General features: G+C 34.0%; 1 protein-coding gene across 1 annotated transcript; it reads left to right on the top strand.

Moving 5' to 3' along the window:
- Positions 1-3985: 3985 nt before the first annotated feature.
- LOC111423942 (adenosine receptor A2b-like) lies at positions 3986-12738 on the top strand. Its single transcript, XM_023057334.2, has 3 exons — positions 3986-4639; positions 10286-10547; positions 12142-12738. The coding sequence occupies exons 1-3, from the start codon at positions 4065-4067 to the stop codon at positions 12667-12669; spliced, it is 1365 nt and encodes a 454-aa protein (XP_022913102.1). The 5' UTR covers positions 3986-4064; the 3' UTR covers positions 12670-12738.
- Positions 12739-14940: the final 2202 nt, after the last annotated feature.

Here is a 14940-nt window from a genome sequence, read left to right as displayed (position 1 = left end):
TAAACTGGAAATCGAACATCGAATTGGCTTCTACTCGTTAAGAAAAGTGTAAAATGTTATAAACGATTTTAAATGTTTTATGAAGTGAAAACGTGTTTTATTAGTTAAAGTGGATTTTAAACGTTTATATCTTTCAAAAGTTGGATGGTTCATATAAAATTAACTGTTGAAGAAACTAGGTCCAGAGTGACATAAATTTTGTCTTATTATCCACGAGCACACGGCTTTTACCATCTTCGGGCGTTCACGTGGAAAGAATAAAACCACAAGGTTTATAATCCAAGGACCGTTTTACGATTCAAGCTGATGAAATGTCCTAAAAGCAATGAAAAGGTCTATTTCAGAACTAAATTTTCATGATTGTTCCAATTCAGAACTAGGTTAAACAGCTTATCTTTAGAAACCGACCAAGTTCGTTATAAGCAATTATACTTTGAAAGTTTAACACATAAATAGAGTAAATTAACATCTTTCAATTTATCTTTCATTACAATTTTAAAATAAATGATGTGGTGAAATCTTAATATAACGGACCTAAGGTCTTAAGGTGGTCGGTTTAAGTTGCTAGATTGTTGTATATTTTTATTGAACTAGAAGTATAAATAACACTAAACCTAAAAGTGGAAACATTCGGGTTTAGCCGTCTTAAGAGACGCACGGCTAAACCCGAATGTTTCTACTTCTAGGTTTAGTGTTAGTTCTAATGCTACTGTTACTTCTAGTTTCAGTTCAATAGAAATATACAACACTCTAACGCTCAATAACAATAAAAACAAGAACTAACACTAGATCTAGAACTAGAAACATTCGGGTTTAGCCGTCTTAAGAGACCTACAGCTAAACCCGAATGTTTCTAGTTTTAGATATAGTGTTAGATCTACTTTTAGTCCAATAAAAATTACTTTTAAGCATAACAAAGTACCTATACATCGTTTTACTTCCTCTTCAGCACATTTAGGTTTAAGGCTAGGTACATAGTCTCGACAAAGTCGCGGCGACAATGTCGTGTCGCTGTCGCTAGTAATTGAAACTGTCCGCGACACGACATTGTCGAACAAATTCGTCATGTAGTGCAGTTTGTTGGCAATTCAAAGATGGATTTCGTTGATGATGCTTGTGTAGCATTACTAGCTGTCAGACATTTAAGAAAGAAAAGAAGACAGAGGAGATATTCTGTTCATCCAATAAATAGAAATAGATTTACTAACGGACAGTTTCACACGTTACATATAACATTACGCGAGAATGAAGATAAGTTCTTTGCTTATTACCGTATGACACCTAGTACATTTGATACATTATGCAATAATGTTAAAAATACGGTCTCAAAGAAAAATTGGAATATTATGCAAAGAATAACTGTTCAAGAAAGGGTAGCAATAACACTCAGGTAAGTAATAACGAAAGCATTTATTAAATATTATTATAAATGTGTGTACATATCATATATATCGGAATCCATTGTCGACGACGCAGCTGGACTAGGAGATTCAAAATTTTGTGATGAATGGCCTGTAGATTCACAATTAAAGGGTATAATTGAATGTCGGTTAATTTGAGGTGTTGATGGTCCGACATTTATTGCATGAGAAAGTTGACCGACATTTAACCCCGTTGTAGCTTGCTGCATTATTTGCATAAATTGCATTTTCACCCAGTAAAAATATAAACATGCGGAATAGCGAATTTTTCAACTTTTTTTAATATCAGCGACACTGACGCGATAGCATGAACACAAATTTTACGGCACTATTTACGTTACACTAGGCTGCGTATGGGTGCGTTTTTGTCGAGATGCAACTAAGTCGCGCACAGCCGCGACAATGTCTTTGTCGCAGTTACTATGAACACTACATGCATTTTATACTGAATGCGACTTCTTTGCGTCTTTGTCGCCGCGACTTTGTCGACACTATGTACCTAGCTTAATACCCAGACCTTGCAGTTCATGCAAATTAGTTTCCTGTGGTGAAAACAAAAAAGAGACACATTCTAGGGGTAGTGATAAATTATACTAACTAGCTTTTACTGTATGTCAAATTATATTGATATGTTGCATTTTACGTGGGACAAGTAATGTAGGTTTCTATGCAAATATATTTTTGTATATTGTATCTTAAGTGAAATTCACTGTATACCTTATCGTAAACCATGAACTTTTATTAGCTTTAGTTTTTGTGTAATTTGATAATTAACATTTCAATATCTATAAATAAATCTCCGTTTGTTTTTAACATTTTATCTAACAATTTTGTCCAACAATATGTTGTTTACAACTGCTTTTACAACAATCGAACAAAGCCTTGAGACCAATAAAATCCATTTATAGCTTCTTATTGGCCATGTTGTTCCAGTACATTTCCCCAGACGATTGACTAGTAAATCTTAGCTGTAAACCTCAATCATAACACACCACCAACGCAATTTAAAAGCTTTACAAACCTTTTCCATTGTGTTTTCTGATCGTAACATTTCAACCTTTTTCACAGCAAACAATAAATTTCATAGCATCTCTACAGTATCCAATCAAAAAAAAAATCTAAAAAGGAAACGTCCAGCGAAATCCCATTAGAAAGGCAACATTGTTTTGTAAAGGAGCTTATAGAATCATTATCGGTACGGAGAAATTTATGTCCTTGGCCTACCCCAATTTCAGGAAGTATAGTAACAAGAAATCCCATATCTTACGGTCACCTCCGGAGGGGGGTTGAGAACGTGTGGAAGGGTGGAATAGGGGGAAAGTGTAATAAAGCTCTTGGTGACCCAGATTTCCTGCGGTACCGAACGCTGCCGGCAATCATCGGGATTTTCTCTTTATCCACGATCCAACAGCACACAAATTTACCTTGAACACGCGCCCTCCGGCTATCGATGGTATTAAAGGGATTTTTCTCGCGATGTTTTCAAGACTTGAATGTCCACTAGATCTTATTGCTATGTATAACACCTACAGGGGATAACGTGTTCTTTGAAAGAAGTGCAATGTCCTTTATCTCTTCGAGGTAATGATTTTTCGGCACCTTCACAAGAACTTTTAAAAACACTTGATCTCGAGAAGTTTAATATCTTCAAAGTCATTCTCTAGGTACTGAAATAGTTTTGAACGAAAGCTTCTTTGAAACTAATTATAACTTTCGAAGCAATTAGAACCAGATTCAATTTAACAAGTGCTTCTGTGAAACCTTCCTTCCCACTTTCGGTTAATCATTGGTACTATTACGTCACGTTCTTAGACGACCTTACAAAAATATTTCTTCGATCGTTGTTGATCATATTATTTATAAAAAGTGATTTAGAATAATTTTTTTTTGTGTACATCGTATTTATTATTTATCATCTTATGTAAATAATTAAATATACATCAATTGAAATGTTTCAATAGATTAAGTTAATAAGGGTTATATTGTATAATGAATATTATTCCCTAATGGCGCATTATCTAGAAACTGAATCACCGAATGAACAATCCAGGTTGCATTGAGCATAAATTTCCCGGGAATAGAACATTGAATTAATCCTCGTATATCCGGAAACGTACAATTCCCATGTTCAAATAAACGTCACGGTTAATCAAATTTAATCGAATATTCCCACTTTAGTTTCCTCGGAAATCTTTGCTTGTCCGTGCACCAAATAAAATGCACCTTTACTTCCAGCCACAACCTCTTTACGTCCAACAACACACCAAAATGCATCGCCCGGTTCGTAAGTTTGCTTTCGAGTTTATATTGTCTAGCACCACTACCGTGGATGGTTTCGTTGTCGGAAATCGCTAGAGCGAAAGCTTAAGTGCTAAGTTGACATCATTTTCAGTTCGCCTGAAAGCTACACGATCTCAAAGCAGGTTTCGAGTACTTTTATGGGCATGATTTACAATTCTCTGTATGTTACTTTTATTCGGTTAATTTTTTTATTTCATTTTGTTTCAGATGCTACGTAACACGCTGTAACCTTTTTAATCATTGTAACATCAATAAAAGAGTCTGATCCTAATTAAAAAAAGAGCAATCACGTCGTCATTTGCGCTGCCGTCTCAATTACACAACATCACCCCCAATGTATCTATGGAGGCAACTTTGTTCAACCACAGTCATCAAGCTCTGGTTTACACCATCGAAATGGATACCTCGGAAAATCATTCAATCATCGGAGTTGACGTCACCAGAAACATCTCCAGGCTGAATTCACCAGTTTCCGTTACAATAGCGGTACTCTTGGTGTTCCTTTTCTCACCGATGATACTAATCGGAAATTCATTAGTGTTGGTCGCTATGTATCGTTTTAAAAGACTTAGAACTCCAAGTAATTACCTCGTGATGAGTTTAGCAACGTCCGATTTAGGAATCGGAATGTTTATGCCGGTCGGGATGTATTTAGAATTAGGTGGAGCCGAAAATTTCACAAGCCCTAAGGTGTGCCTGTTTAGTTACGGTGTTGCGACTACACTGTGCTGTGTTTCTGTGTTGGTGATGGTCGCGATTGCCGTTGATCGATTTACATCTATAGCAAGACCTTTAAGATATAACAATTTAATTACACATTCGGCCATCGAAAGATATATCATCGTCTTTTGGATTTATTCATCATTAGTTGGATTTACACCACTTGGTTATTCAATGTTATATGAAAATTTAGATAGGTAAGTAAAACATATAATATAAATAGTAAAATCTCCACATAACATTCGTTAGAACGGACTTTGGATATAACGGATAAAATATTTTTAAGTCATACTCTTTCATAGATAGAATCCAACTCGGGTTATTTCTCAAGTTGCTTTATTCCATGTTTATTGATAAACTTGGGGTATTCCCCTATCTCTATAACAAGACGGCTAAAACCGAATGTTTTTAGTTCTAATGGTAGTGTTAGTTTTAGTTATTCAGCGTTAGATTGTAATATATTTTTCATTGAACTAAAACTAAAACTAACACTAGAACTAACACAAGACCTAGAACTAGAATCATTCGGGTTTAGCCGTCTTGAAAGACGTGCGGCTAAATCCGAATGTTTCTAGTTCTCGGTCTAGTGTTAGTTCTAATTTTGCACTAGCACTATCACTAGAACTAACATAAGACATATATTTCTCATTGAACTAAAACTAAAAATAACACTAGACCTAGAAGTAGAAACATTCGGGTTTAGCCGTGCGTCTCGAGAATTTTTATTGTTGTGTCAAATTAGAATGGTAGAAAACTGTAAACGCTAATTGAAACTGTGAAATAGTAGTTGCCTACCTATGCGTGACATCACGAACGGTCCTTCGAACTGAACACCTGTTTTCTAGATGAGGCAGCACTCTTAGTTTACACCGTCCTTGGTATAAACATTTCATATAATGGACTTTTGGCAATTCCTTCCCCATATTATTCCCGTTATATCGTGGTTTTATTGTAATTATAAATACATATAATTTAATTAATCTATAAAAGATTTTATATATTTGATACATAAATTATCGAGTCAATTCCATAATTTCGATTGGAATTCATTTATTACGTTGTTTAATGGTAAAGCGAAGTGAATTGGAAACGATATTAACGTTTGCAGTTAGCAGATAAAATATTTTATGTTCGTTGCACGCGAACCTGTGGTTATGTTTTAATGGAGGGAGTAGGTGTGTACCTAGTGGGGTTCGAGTGCCCCCGTTTGCGTGTTCTATTAAATTACACTGCCTTCGTTACGTGTGTATACCTAGGGTGCATAGAATTTCCTAGTGGAGGAGGGTCATTGCCATGGGGGGATACTGCGGAATGAGCTCTTTACAACGTAGAATAATATCCCGGATGGAATGTGATTAAATTCTAAATAGAATAATAAAGTAACGGAATTTTAAATTTTACTATAATAACCGGGCTAAACCTTAAGCTAATCATAATCTTGATTACAATGTTCGAAAATGCTGGAAATGCAGATAACATCGATCCACCATAAACTATAGCTTGAAACGTATATCTGCCATGTGCATTCGCCTCACCATATAAATATTCCGACAGTGTCGGCTGGTACATTCCGGAATCGCGCAGCCTGAATGCAACTTTAACCACAATTTATGTTCCTTTCTACCAGGAAACCTCCAGTTATAATCTCCAGAGTAGGAATCCACTTACAATCCTAAATACCAACATTGTTATAAACTTTCCTACCAATTAACTAATACATTAACACGAACATAACAACTGCTTTCATTATAATAATTATTAACCACCTTAAATTCAGCCGAGAATTAACTCAGAAAACACTTTGGGGACGGAGAACTCTATCTAATAAAATAATGGTGGAGGCGCCGGTTCGATAACAAACTTCCTTTCGCCTTTTTTTTATTATCCGTCGGGTTTTATTCTATATCCACCGAGTTTACGTCGATCTAATTACACGATACTGAAACTACCCTTTCAAAGAGATTAAAACCAATTGTTACGTTTTTGGACGTTGTCTGCACGTCCAGCGGCGTAACGATGGCGCGACGTCGTAACGATGAAACAGGCTGAAATTGAAAGGTGAAAGAGGAGAACGAGATCCGTTGCGTTCTAGAGAAGCTTACGATGTCGTAAACGTCTCCATAACATATATCGTAACTTATATACACCGGACCGGGTCTTCGGGGAGTCGTTCGTTACGCAACGAAAGATAATATCAATTCAAACCCCTCCGTAGCGATGGTGTAACGACAGAAAAAAAATAATGAAAGGTTATCGTTACGAATGAATTGGTTATTATATGTCAATGTTAGGTAGAATAAGGAATAAAATGTCCGATTTTAGTTTCTCATTTTCTTTAGTTACAAATATATAGCAAGAAGAAGTTTGAAAATATTATTTTTATTAAATTAAATTGATTCATTTTCCAGAAAAAGTTAATGTTAATAATTTTTTTAAGAAATCATCATTTTCTTCAATTTATTTTACGCGACATTTTATCGTTTTTAGAGATTTTCTTGCTGTCTGGTAGGTAAAGGTGTAACTTATCTTAGAAATAATGCAGAATACCGAAAGAATACCTAAAATACCTTTTGTTTTAAAGGATAAAGTTAAGCGCAAATCACGTTATACGATTTCAAGTCCGATTTATATCATACGTCAAAGAACCGACTTAGATACGACACTTAAATACACCAAGAAATTCTACAACAGAAAAAATTGATGAACCTACAATTTCTGACCAGTGTCGTTTTCTAGATGTTAGTATAAAATTAAAAGTTTATATCTTTTATTTTATATAGAATTTAAGTCTAACTAGTTTCGGCCCTTGGCCATCTTCAGAGACTCTACAAATAGATTAACATCTCTCATCTTATCCATTTTACAAACGACAACGGTAGGTAGCGCTAGTTAGCATAAGATATTACTATGTTGTACTAGTATATCGTTATTGAACTAAAACTAGAACGAAAACTAGAAACATTCGGGTTCAGTCGTGAAAAAACTTCCAGTTGTCCAAGTCAACTTTAATTTTATTATTATAATCAAACTTAACGCATTTATCTCATAAAACCAAAAAGTTCGAACTTTCAACTTTTAATTTTGACATATTTATCAACTTCATAAAAAATGCTTTAAAATGAGTCCAAACTCGATATATGTAACTTTAATATTAATGGAGATACAATCACTTCCGGTTTGAAACGTCAACGGCAATTTTGACATATTTGTCATGTTCATTAAAAAACGTTTAAAATGAGTCCAAAGATGACGCACTTATCTCAAAAAACAAAAAAGTTGGAATAAAAAACGTTAACCCCGAAGTTAGCAGCAATGAAGATAGCAATTTAATTTTTAAATATTAATACCAACCTTAATTTTTTATTTTTGTTTATTACATTTTTGTTTTTGTGACAAATATTAAGACTTTTTATAAAAATTAATATGTCAAAATGACATTGACATTTCAAACCGGAAGTTGCTTATATCTCGAGTAATATTGGAATTAAACGTATCTTGTTTGGACTCATTTTAAAGGATTTTTAATGAAGATTACAAATATGTCAAAATTGAGGTTGACATTTTAAACTAGAAATTAGTTATCATATAATAGAAGTTTTATAACTGAAATTAATCTAGTGTTAGTTACTTTTTCGCACTTTCTTTTTATTTTTAACATGTTTTTTGAGTCATTTCACATTGATTTAATGTGGACATAAAATCGTCGATTTCTAAGCCACATGATGATTCTTGAATTTTTTTAAGAATAATGAATTCGTCGTTGTTTTATTCATTTATTTTCGACATTGCCTTTCTATTTCAATCATCATAATATTGTTGTTTTTAAGAGTGGCTTTCTCTCAAAACACGACGATTTTTACAGTTGCCCTGATGTTATAGTTACTTAGAACTGCAGTAAAAATTTTAAAAAATCATTTCATAAACTCATGTTTGAGGAGCAATTGCAATCAATTAAAAGACCTTTTAACTATTTAGCTTTTGACCAACCCGGTAGACCCAGTTGATTCTCATCGAAGACATAAAAATCACAAAATCATGCATATATTCTTCTTCCTCTTAATAAAGATTCCTCTATTCTATACGACCATCTTTGTGGATTCTGTTCATATGATGTCGATGGCCATACGAAAGTATAGGCTAAACTTTCGGGGGTTTTCCCGGTGGTCTTTTACTGTGCAGCCAAAGTAGGATACTTTGTCAATCTTTGCTATTCTGTTCTCGTCCATCCTTCAACATGTGAGTTCAACATCTAAATATATAAGACATCTAAATCGTTCTCAAAATTTACTTCGTCTTACTTGTTTGAGCTCCGTATGTCAAGATAGAACGTACTGCTATTTTGTAAATACGTGGTTATAGCTTTGTTTTTCCATATTACGTCCCGTAAATACTCAGATATTCTTACAGCTTTATTCGATAGAGTGCGTAAACAAAGTTTATGATATTTTTAGTCATTGATTTTGTTTTGGATGTGATATTTTTATGTTATAGTGTTTGGCTATCTGGCAGATTTTGTGAAACAGGCGAAGCATAATATTTTTATTGTCAGCTTTATCTTTGCAGCTCCTAAGGTATATTGTTTTGCAAAGATTCCTCCCTTACATGACCTTGTTCATCAGAATCGATGTTTCTGTAGTTTTAAATATTATTTTCATTCAACTCCACAATAGCCTCCAGGAGTTTTACGTACACTTTAGAATTTAAATATCTGTAAAACATCAATTGGGGATAAATCCACCGTTCATTAACATTGCCATTAAGATACGCTCTTTCCATTGTGTGTTATTTTATTTTGAAATAATCACAAATATGATGTCTCATGATGTAATTACGTAATATTCCACCCCAAACATTTATTTTTTTGCTTATTTTATTCTAAAATCGCACGTTTTAACGGTGATCGGTTACATGTTGATGCTATAGTAGTGCGTTTTCATAGATCGAGCAATACTCTTCACAAGTTTTCGTAAATTATTTTCCAGTAATGGAATTTTCCGGAAACCGTTCATTAAACACTCTCTCTGTTTCATGCAGGTTTTTGTCACTTGTGGTGAATATGGACGAGAGCAAAAAATTCCGGTCGCTTTCAGTCTGTACGTAACAGATTTTTTAAATCAAAAAATGTTACATTTTATTCTTTTTTCTTTAATATAGAAAAATAACATACCAGTACCAAATATAAATATTCAATAAATAAATGTATGTACAACATTGTTTATCATAAATATTAATAACGAAAACTGAAACAAAATAGGTAATTTATTTACAGGTAATGATTGTAGTATTTTTAAAAGCACATAAAGCAACATCGCATTATTTACAACTAAAAGTGATTGCTTTTTGTTTACCGTGTGTGAAACAAACAATACAATGCTTTATTTTTTTTTTGTTCGTACCCGGTTTCGTTGGGAAGCTTAGTGGGAAATCAATCAGTCTTAGTGGAAAACATCCGTCATTTGATTTGATGGTGCCATAACTCCTTGGTTTGATTTTATAATATTTTGAATCAAATCTTTAATCAACTTTTTCAGAAAGTCAAACTCAAAATCTAATAATAAATAATAAAAGATAATAAATATAAATTTTATGAGGGAGACCCTTTTTTTACGCGAACTGTGTAGGTATATTCGTCATTAGATTGCTTTCGCTTTTAACTCTCTTTAGTTCGTAATTAAAAAACATTTGATAAATTAAAAAGATGTAATAATAATCCTTACCCTCAAAACCTAAATTAATTACTTTAGTCAGTTTTGCGTCCTAATTATTCCGATATCCTAATTAATTCGAACATCCTGAAAAGCTGATCAAATGAAAATATGACACCGCGATCGTTTAATTTTCAGGTCGAACGACTGCTCCTTTAGCTCACTGGTGGCAAGACCCGTACAGCTGTTCATGTTTTGTGCCGTATACGGCCCTGGGGCATTAATCCTACTAATTTGTTACGGGTACATCTATTTCGTCGCCAGGGGACACGCCCGAGCCATCCTCGAGGTGAGACATTCTGTGCAAAATGGTCCCGCTGGTATTTCGGGTCCTCCACGGTATGGATTAGCTTTAGCCATCACCAGCGGAATGTTTCTTGCTCTTTGGCTCCCATTTCAAGTAAGTTTGTTTCTTTGTTATCTATTAAAATTGTACAGCTAATTCTTAATTTAATTTACTAAACAATTTGTGCGATCGAGTTTAATAAAAGCAGAATTATATTAGCTCTAGAGCGATAAACGAGAAATGTTCCATTTGCGTTTAAAACGTGTTTATTTTTCCGTTACGTGATCTATTTTCACAAAGCTTCAGAGTATCGATGTAGAGTCAGATTTCCTTCCCTCATAATTATTCCAGTCACGTTTTCGGATACAGGGATTTGAAGGGAATGCTTTTGGCATTCCTAATCTGGTACTTAAGATTCATGTAGGGGTTTTAGACCAACGATGAAGTAAACTGAGTCGGAATCATGTTTATTAGATCACCGGAGCCCGACGGTAAACTTTGACATTTAACTAATGACTAGACTAAGTGTACCTTAGTAACAATTTAGATACATAGATATCTCTTTATCAACTTATTTGAAATAAAAAGTGAATTGGAACTTAGTCGATTTATGTGTTAAAATTCAATTTCAACAAAATTAGGTTTCGGTTTCGATGAGTTTTTGAAATTGGATTGGTGAAAGCACCAAAGATAAACGTTTGGAAAGTAACTCCTTGCCGACATTCCGGAAACCCGTCGCCGCTCGTCCATGTTGAGTATAATAGGGTAACAGAACAAGCCATAAATGTTCTCGACTCTTATGGTCGAGCGAAGTAAAATTGTATTTGGTCGAACTAAATCACTCTTTTCCGCGAAATTGCGTTCACGTTCGGTTAGGTATTCCCATAACAGCCCTGAAATACGACCATTTCGTCGCGCACGTTTGTCGGGTACCGCCTGTTACGACTCTTAACGTTACAGGAATATTTAAATTGGGTTCGTACATGTCCTCACGGTATTGTTCAATTTAAAATGAATTGCTTTTATATTTTTAGACATTTTATCGATTACTATTAACTAAATTTATTTTTAAACAATTAAAATACTTAAATCTGACAAAGGATGTTTTACATCTTCAATTTCACGTAGCCCCAGACAGTAGAGCTATCAAAAGCTCCATTTCGACATCTGATTACGAAACCCTTCCTTTGAGCACAGTCATATCGTGTCGTTCCGGTAAATTGAACGGAATCTCCTAGCGGTGTAAACTGCAATTGTACGTGTCGAGACAGATAAGTAGCATCTGTTACCAGAGGACACCGCCCTTTACAATATACAAAACATTTACTTCGTTGTCGTATACATTTTATGGACGTTAGACAAGCCATTACACTGGAAGAATACGATTTTGTTTAATAACATCACACGAATTGTTCGTCGAGAAGTTAGTAAGCACTGGTTGGATTTCAAGCGGAGGCGTTGGTTATAACTTCGCGAGAACATGAAATTTGAAATCAAGTTCTGTGGGAAACGTTTGTCTTCAAAGCTTGAACTAGTTGGAACAAACTTCTCTTGTCGTTCCTCACGGAAATCTAACCCGCATGTAACACTTTAACTGATTTCCTGCTCATAAATTTACAATCAATAAACGTTTAAACTATCTAAACCTACTTATCTGTTTAATTTTTTCTTTTATTTATTTTTTAAATGATTCGTATTTTTTTTACAGACTTGTATGTTAATGGATGTCTTCATCGGTACCAACATCCTTTCGGAATGGGTTACCGTTTACTTGGCTTTACCCATTTTAGCAAGTAGTGCTTTTAATCCTTGGGTTTACGGCTATAGGAACGCAGAACTTCGTGCAGCCGTTAGACGAGTCGTTGATGATTTTTTAACAGCATTAGGTTTCACTTATAGAAGTCATCAAACATCAGATCCGATAGCTCCAAGTGGTGCTGCTACCGTTGGAGATCATGCTTCCTTCATCCACCATGTTCAAAGAGATTACTTCAGCACAAAACCAGCGGGAGATTTTCTTCTAGTTCCAATGGCGCGACCGGAAAGTTCTGACGTTGAATCAGAACCGGCAAAACTGTTTAAGGATCCACCTAGGATCATCTTAAGCGGTGATAGACCGATCATTTTGAAGGGTTCTCGGAGTATGGTAGATAGTTTGGCTATTTCAAAAGGTTCGGATATTGTTGTTATTAAGAATGGTAGCTGTGGTATGATGCACGGTGCTAGTATTGTATGAGATTTATTTTAGTCGATTTTTGTGTAATATTTTAGCGAATTTATTTATTTGAATAAATCCTTAAATATAATACAAAAGTTTTGTAGATTATGCAAAACAAACTACGTCGGACCAGAAAAGAAAGAGTATAACAATAAAAGATCATAATGTATTTTTTATACCGCTGAATAGTTTTAAATTATCATTGCCAGTGAAAGATGTGAATGAAAAAAAATACAAAGAAAGAATATTTATATCCATTTCGGCTATGTATATACGATACGCGTGTAGTTTAATAAAAATAATTGTAACTTTGACAAAGTATTCCTATAATAACATCATCCAATGTGTCATCTATCTCATTTCTTTGTGATAATACATAACCGGACTAACTGACTCATATTGAGTTTTATTTTTCTCAGAGGCCATTTGTGTACATTCGTAAACTGTAAATTTAAATTAATTGTAATATTGTGTAAGGCAACGAATTGCGCCTACTATGTACTGAAAAATAATGAAGAAAATGTAAAACCCGTTGAACCAAAGAAAATAATTTAAATCAAGATTAAGTATATAAGAGACGTATTTATTCGTTTGCGTCAGTGCCAAGCAGCAACACCGTCAAGATCTCAACATCCGTTTTATCTCTGGTTGTAATTTATTGTGTACTTAATTTATCTGTAGGCTGTGACCGAATTTTATTCAAACAAAAAGAGAAATAAAATAAAGTATAAAAAGAATAAGATTCAGAAAAACATGACATTTTCATATTTCCTTTACCTGCTTCCTTATATTTCTAATAATTTGTTTATTATGGGTAAGATCGTGGAGATGGTAAGTTTTTGTTGACATCAAAATATTTTCATCTTACATTTATAAAACTAGATTAGTGTCAAGTTAAATGAATCGAATACACTAATTTCTTAATCAACTTGATAAACGTTTAGATTATTGCTATTCTTCTAGAAGTAAGTTTGTCATCGGTAAGTAACGATTCACAGAGATTACGGTCCTTTCACCTTTCCTCTCTACCGTGGACGTCCTGTCGCGTCCTGCGACGATGGGATATAAACTCTCGGTGCTAGATATGAACAAGAAGCTAGATTATCAAAGGGGGTCTAATAGATATCTTTACACGAATTCATATACTGAATTATGCTGTTCTTATTCCCAATAGTATTACAAGCTAACAATATTAAAGACGTTGGTTTATGTTAAAGATACATCAATATAATTTACATAATTTACAACTTTAGTTAATCAAAAATAAATTTATAACAAAACATTTCACTTATCACTAACAATACTATATGAAATCCTAATCCAATAATCCACTTTCTTCATTTATATCAAAGAAAGATCCATCATTTTTCTTCGTTAACTTTCGTCGTCTCAAAACCGAGTCATTCCTGACGCGTAAACATCTTTTTGCGATTTCCTCTTGTGAATTCTACGATTTATTGCTGATAAATTACATCATTCACGAGCACTCGTTTTGGGTGTTTGTAATATAAATACTTTGTTGCTTATGTTTAAATTTATTATGTACTTCTCTTTCGCTTTGAATAACCGTTTCCTTATTTTGAAATTCTCTTGCTTAACAAGTTTTAATATCTAATCGAAAGTGCAAGAAATTTGCGTTTTAATTTTTTTTTCTCCATATGATCTCAGCGTTATTCGCATCTTTAGGGTTAGTCCCATCTGGGTTAGATATCGAAATTTGTATCCCATAAAACACCCCAAGCGGTAACTCTATTTTCATACATCAAATTAAGTGGTTTTATTAATACCATCTAAAGTTTCTGACGATTGTCAACTTTTGCTTTCAAATTGCTCGATATATTTTATTTCGCCTCGTTGGATAGAGATTTGTTTTCATGGTCATCCAATTTAGAAACAGATTAAAAATTCATTGCGAACATTCTGATATAGAAGTTGTCATCAAAGATGCCCCAAACTTCTAATAACAGTTATGTGATATTTTGCTATAAACCATAGTAGTGAATATTTATCTTGTTGCTACCAGAAAGCAAATGCAATTGGTTTATGGTCAACAGGATCAAGATATGTTGACAGGTTACTTGAACTAGAAGCAGTGCAATGTAATCGAGTTCCTTTCGGTTTCTCTTCAACAAAATTGTTAAGAGTTGCTTGGAACTCGCTCACTATAGTAACTCTGGAATAATCCGTGATGGCAAGGCTTTCTTCAAGTAAACACTTCAGACCATCGCTCGATCTGCAAAGTTCTTAGCTTTTTCATAGACGCACATAGCAGCATTTAATAAGATACGG

The sequence above is a fragment of the Onthophagus taurus genome, chromosome 7 (assembly GCF_036711975.1).
Source record: "Onthophagus taurus isolate NC chromosome 7, IU_Otau_3.0, whole genome shotgun sequence".
Lineage (NCBI taxonomy): Eukaryota > Metazoa > Arthropoda > Insecta > Coleoptera > Scarabaeidae > Onthophagus > Onthophagus taurus.
This window is presented reverse-complemented; position numbering and strand designations above follow the sequence as displayed.

Coding starts and splice junctions, on each gene's coding strand:
- LOC111423942 (XM_023057334.2), top strand. CDS start 4,065: ATGGAGGCAACTTTGTTCAACCACAGTCATCAAGCTCTGGTTTACACC. Junction 4,640..10,285: donor TTATATGAAAATTTAGATAG/GTAAGTAAAACA, acceptor TTTAATTTTCAG/GTCGAACGACTGCTCCTTTA. Junction 10,548..12,141: donor CTCTTTGGCTCCCATTTCAA/GTAAGTTTGTTT, acceptor TTTTTTTTACAG/ACTTGTATGTTAATGGATGT.